This window comes from Silurus aristotelis (genome assembly GCF_946808225.1).
Source record: "Silurus aristotelis genome assembly, chromosome: 1".
In the NCBI taxonomy this organism is placed as follows: domain Eukaryota; kingdom Metazoa; phylum Chordata; class Actinopteri; order Siluriformes; family Siluridae; genus Silurus; species Silurus aristotelis.
Window position 1 is genome coordinate 11925589 of NC_139574.1, and position 6620 is coordinate 11932208.

General features: G+C 40.0%; 1 protein-coding gene and 1 long non-coding RNA gene across 2 annotated transcripts in view; one reads left to right on the top strand and one right to left on the bottom strand.

Moving 5' to 3' along the window:
* Positions 1-6145, bottom strand: part of tgfbr1b (transforming growth factor, beta receptor 1 b) — an 81054-nt gene extending 74909 nt beyond the window's left edge. The window contains exon 1 of the mRNA XM_083547061.1: positions 3733-6145. Coding sequence (XP_083403187.1) covers positions 3733-3802 — 70 coding nt within the window. The 5' untranslated portion in view covers positions 3803-6145. The remainder of the gene's footprint in view (positions 1-3732) is intronic.
* On the top strand, positions 3028-5114 carry LOC310730784. The gene is made up of 2 exons (XR_014534958.1): positions 3028-3160; positions 3390-5114. It is a non-coding gene; the product is annotated as an uncharacterized lncRNA (long non-coding RNA).
* Positions 6146-6620: the final 475 nt, after the last annotated feature.

Genomic DNA, 6620 nt, shown 5'->3' on the forward strand with positions numbered 1-6620 from the left:
CAGGACAGTGCAGGACAATACAGGACAGTGCAAGATAACACAAGACAGTACAGGACAATACAGGACAGTGCAAGACAACACAGGACAGTGCAAGACAACACAAGACAGTGCAGGACAATACAGGACAGTGCAAGACAACACAAGACAGTACAGGACAATATAGGACAGTGCAAGACAACACAGGACAGTGCAAGACAACACAAGACAGTGCAGGACAATACAGGACAGTGCAAGACAACACAAGACAGTACAGGACAATACAGGACAGTGCAAGACAACACAGGACAGTGCAAGACAACACAACACAGTGCAGGACAATACAGGACAGTGCAAGACAACACAAGACAGTACAGGACAATATAGGACAGTGCAAGACAACACAGGACAGTGCAAGACAACACAAGACAGTGCAGGACAATACAGGACAGTGCAAGACAACACAAGACAGGACAGTGCAAGACAACATAAGACAGTGCAAGACAACACAGGACAGTGCAAGACAACACAGGACAGTGCAAGACAAAATAAGACAGTGCAGGACAATACAGGACAGTGCAGGACAACACAAGACAGTGCAGGACAATACAGGGCAGTGCAGGGCCCAATCAGTTATATATAATGTAGCTAGCACTGGCCATACTTTTTATCCATATACGGTTACGCAATTCTGTTCTCTTGAAATTCGTATGACCAAAAAAAAAAAAAAAAGAAAAAAAAAACCTAAGCTTTAACACCGGATGTTTCACAAATATGAAATTATTTTTGTACAATAAAAATAATAATTCTCCATACACAAACGCTTAAACCGTTGTATAATCTGTCCATGTGTACGCCGTTCAGCCGTGGCACATCTCTGCTCAAGAGGGTTTAAATACTTTTCACTATATAACCAAAAGTATTGGGACACCAGCCTTTTCCAGCCATATGTGGTTCCTCCTGAAACTGTTACCACCCAGTTGAAAGCACACGCTGGTAGAGACCCAGACCTGAGCACAGTTGTTCGCAATCACACTCCAGAATCTAGTGGAACACCTTCCCAGAGAAGAGGAGGTTATTATAACTTCAAATGGCACGCCCAAACGAATCTCGTGTGTCCGAATACTTTCGACCACATACTTTCGAGCGATCCACCGCCTGAATCCCAGCTCACTCCTTCACTTCTTATAAAGTAAAATTTAGAGTTAAGGACGGAATGGTGTGTTCTTTCAGTCTGTACCGGCACACCTTAACCCACAAGTGCAATTCTGCTTAGAGCGGCGTCTCCGAATTCTCCTTTTCTTATTGTTCACATGCATGAGTTTTAAAAACACGTACAGTATGTATTTAATGAGAACACACCGGGCAGGACTGTGACACGTTAAAATATACAATGGTAGATTTTCATTGCTATGTAAAGATTTTTTTTTTTGTAAAAAAAAAAAGGCGTTCTCCAAGGAGACTTGTGAATGTGTTGGACATAAAATTTAGCCGCCATCTACCACGATATTAAATAATAACGACAAACAGTGTGCCGTCGATGAACACGTCGCAGATGCACGCTTGTAACTGCCCCATTGTGCCATTTTAAAAGCCACTGCTTTTAAATCCAATTTTTTACAAACAGAGACAAACTGTAGCAGCGAACCAGCTGCTGAATTGTGTTAAAAATGCCGTATCAAGGGTTCTGTGTCCTCTGCGTGCAAGTTAAGGTTAGAGCACAAGCGCTACATTGATGCGCATGAGACGCAAACCGAACGTGATACTGCAACAACATGAATACGATCCACATTGTGGAAAAACAGAAAGAAGGACAAACTATCCGAGATCTGATTATAGGCACTGGCATCAGCACGGATCAGGATCAGATCAATCTGCCCGTTTTCTTATCAGATCCACACCTTTTTCACGATGTAGATGTGTTACACTAGAGTGTCTAATGTGCACGGGGTCGTAAATCCTGACGGACGGCACGATGATCGATCAGATCAGATACACGGAAGAATCTGATCGGATCTGGTTTTGTATATGTGCGTACAATGAAATGATAGCTGCCTCTCTGCTTTCCATTCGGATTTTATTAAATGCCAGGACTGATCCTGATGTCTCTCCGCTCTCGTTTCTTCATTTTCAGCACTGTTTTATTTGTTTTATTGCTTCTCCGATGGGATGTACGGCCAGTTTCCGATGTGGACGTGTAATGCGATGTGACACAACACAGCTCACCTTAAAGACTGCACATAAATATCAGGAACAGTCCGATACTCAGAAATCTGAAAATCCAGCACAAAAACATCTGAATCTGTCCTACATTACAGAACTTATAAAATGCAATATCCATCATTCCTGTGTATCGTGTTCACTCATAACATCCTTTACAGACTTAACATCGATGCAAGCGTTAAAAAAAACTGATTTATCTCTGTGGATACATCTTCTGAAATTTTAAAAGTTTATAATTACATTTTTTTTTAAACAATAAACCAACAAGACATTTCACTATAGACAAGCAGCTCTCAAGAGAGAGAGAGTGTGTGTGTGTGTGTGTGTGTGTGTGTGTTTAGCTAGCAGCGTCCACCAACAGTCAGTAAAAGCTATTTTATTAAATATTATTAATATTATTAGTATTTTTTGCTAGTAATGATAATGTTAAAGTGGTGTGTGTCCTGCTAAGTTTTTCTTTGCTAACAGGTAGCACCGCTACCCAAACCTACACCAATTAACGGGGAACTCGCAAATCGGCTAGCAGGCTACTAACCCGTTATTCAGCGTTATAACTAGTTTATAACTACTCCTTTTATTACTTAAGTCTATCTAGATTAAAAAATTAACTTTTATTTCAACTGGAAAAACGCCAGCTGGGGGAAAATGGAGGAAAATCCAAATAATATACATACACACACACACACACACACATATGTATACATATAAAGATAAATATCAGCCGCTTAGCCAGCTAGCTAACTGTAAGAGGAGTTGTAGAAAGGGGGTCGGTGGAGGGATCAGTGTTTAGTATCGAGAAATAAGTTTATTTTAATTGTTTTGATCATTTGTATGGCTAGCGAAAGATTTATAGATTAGACATATGAGTGTGTATGACTTGTTTGTTTTGTGAATCACGGCGTCGAATACACACGAAGTAGTAACGAGGACACAAAGGCTGCTGGGACACAGAAACATCTCAGTAAGATGTCGTTTTCCTTTTATTCAATCACAAGAAAACAGTGTATGGTGTAGAGGATGTTTTATTAGAGTGTGTTGGTTGACTGCTCTGTGTGTGTGTGTGTGTGTGCGTGTGCGTGTGTGCGTGTGCGTGCGTTAAAAAAAACACTCAGCGAAAACACGCCTGACTTTCCGGTCTTCGCTTTTTGCCTTCGCTTTCACTCTGTCTAACCCGATTTCTCTCCACCAAGACACTCACACGGACATGGACAGGGACATGTACAGGGACATGTCCACCCCCCCCCTGGTCAGAAACAATCAACATTCCTGTGGAAAGCACGGCTCTTTCTGTCTCTGACCTGCGCCATCTTTGAACAGAGTCCTCCGGCTCAGCTCGGCTCTCCGCTCCCTCCAAACAAAGAGCAACACACACACACACACACACACACACACGGCGGCTTCCGCCACACAACTTTACCGAGAAACTGGAAATAAACAGAACAGCGGCAAGAGCTATCCACACACTCTTACACACACACACACACACACACACACACACACACACACACACACACACACACATCAGCGTCTTACCTTCAGCTCGGTGAATCCAAGCGTTAAAGAACAGAAGGAGGAAAGCGAGACAGCACGGGACTGCATCCATCCTCGGATCACACTTTACTCTACACTGGCTGCTGGATCTGTCTCTCTCTTTTCTCTTTCTCTCTCCCTTTCTCTCTCGTCCCCTTCATACACACACATATACACAACTGCATATATATATACACACACACACACACACGCGCACGCTGAACTTCTCCAGCTCACTGTTATAGAGGCGTGAAGCACGTGTGATTGGCTGGAAGCGCCACTCCCCGCCCAGACACACACACACACACACACACACACACACGCGTTCTCTCTCTCTCTCTCTCTCTCTCTCTCTCTCTCTCTCTCTCACACACACACACACACACACACATTATATATATTTATTTATATATACGCATATGCATATATACAGTACGTGCACACACACACACACACACAAACACACACACTCTATCTCTCTCTCTACTTATGATTGCACAACCCATTAAATTCACCTTTGCATACAAAAGTATACAGTGAATGCACACTCAGCCATATATTTACACATAAACACACACTACTTACAAACACAAACACCACACACTTACACAAAAGTTTTAAAAAATATGTATTTTCGACAACTGATGTTTATTGCTTGTCCTCCTGGCCATTGTGCTTCGTCTTTCCATTTCACTCGCAATCATTCCCAACATTTTTTTACACACAATTCAAGGACTATTCATCACTGTCTGTGTGTAACAAGTTTCTTTGTGTGAATATCTGTTCCTACATAGAACCTTTTTTTTTTTTTTGCACCTGAAATACATGTATTTTTTTTATATATAATTCGTATTTGTACATATGTCTTGTTATTCAGATATGCATTATATCATTCCATAATCTCCGGCAAATATTTTATCCAGGTCAAGTTCTTGGCGGATCCGGGAATGGGAGCATGAGCCGGGAATACAACCTGAATGTGTGCTTCACATTGCAGGAATGCACACAGACATTCACAAGTAGGAGCAATTTAGCATCATTGATCCAATCCAATCTGATTTTCTGGACGTTGGATGGAAACCGGAGAACCTGCAAGAACCAGCAAGAATCCTACACGGACACAGAAAGAACATAAAAAACTCCAGACAGACAGTAATCTGAGATATTAAGAAAGCTGGAACTGTGAGATGGGCAGCGATACCCTCTGTGCCGTTATGTCTCCCATTTATAAACTATTCTGGCTATTTGTTTTGGCCACAGGGCATTTTATTCGTGAACCAAGATGATTATATCCGAGCTGATTTCAAATTCATTTTAGCTTTATATGTAAAGCGCTTTTACAATGTAATAAATATCTTTACAGCGATAAAATAGGTTATAAAATATGATTTTATTCATAAGTTTAACCCTTATAAGTTTATCCCTAATGAGCGAGAAGTGGAGATGAAGTTAAGGAAAAACTCATCTCCACTTCTCTTAAGGAAAAACTTTAAAGGAACCAGACTCAAAAGGCAACGATCCTCATCTGGGTAGCACCGACTTTTATTCATTATATTTCCTTTATTATTCAGGTATACTGTTCATTGATTGGTCCTTACATGCAGAGATGTTCATGCAAATCCGCCTGCAGTCCTGGGCCCTTGTAGTAGACTGTTGATATTAATTACAATTAAAATATATCCTCATAGTACTTCTGTTGCTCAGGACCTTTCTATAACATTTTAGCATGATTTTTAGGTATTGAGATTTAGATTCAATCTCTTTTATTTTCACACCATCTTTATTTATTGGGTTCAAGCTTATTACTGCTGAACCGATTGCCAAGACAACTGTGTTGAACGATCCAGTACATTCTAAAACGTCTCTCTAATTTAATATTAGATATATGATGAAGGAAAATGAACAACATTTTATACAGAAACATATTAGTGCGGCTGGCAAAACTGTTAAAGGCATTATTTTATCCTTTAAATGATCATCAAGTTCAGTTTATAATTACTAAACTATATGGACAAAAGTATTGGGACACCAGACTTATGGTTTTTCCTCAAACTGATATCACAAAATTATGTTTGGATGTATGTGTTGTAGTATTAAATGGAGCAGTAGTAGGGTTCCTAATAATGAGAAGAACAGCAACAATTTTTTTTACATTTGATTTTGAGTCCAATAACTGAAAGTCAAGTCAAGTTTATTTTTATATTGCTTTTCACAAGAACATTGTCTCAAAGCAGCTTTCCCGAAATTAACAGTTAAATTGAGCAATGTGTGTTTATCCCTGATGAGCAAGCAGTGGCGAATGTGGCAAGGAAAAACTCCCTTAGATTTTATGAGGAAGAAACCTTGAGAGGAACCAGACTCAAAAGGGGAACCCATCCTCATTTGGGTGATATCAAGAGTGTGATTATAGTCTTTGAACAATAAAGTGCTTTATGAAAGCGTAAGGCTCTAGATTAACAGTAGTCCTCCTTCAACCGACTAAATCTTTAGGGAAAGACTTCAGAAGATCACCATGATACACCAGACCATTCCGAGCTAGCCAGGGTATCTATCTCATTAAGTGTGAAGATACAGGCTGATGTAGGCTGAGCAAGCTGAATTGTTGATCTCCCATCTACACACGCTTTGAGATGCATGCTGAGAAGTGGCTAAACACCAGGTTTAGAGTTGAAAGGATAGAATGAACAGGGATTACAATAAGTGAATGAATTTGACCGTGAAAAAAACATTGTCTACTGGTTGATGGATATCAAGATTTTAAGTTGGATCTATTATACCGAAATGATCTAATTTCAAGATTACAGGGATGAATCTGTCAAATGTTTTAGAGTAGTCTGTGACTAGGGATGCATTACAATGTATTAAAATTATTTTATTTCATATGAGAAAAG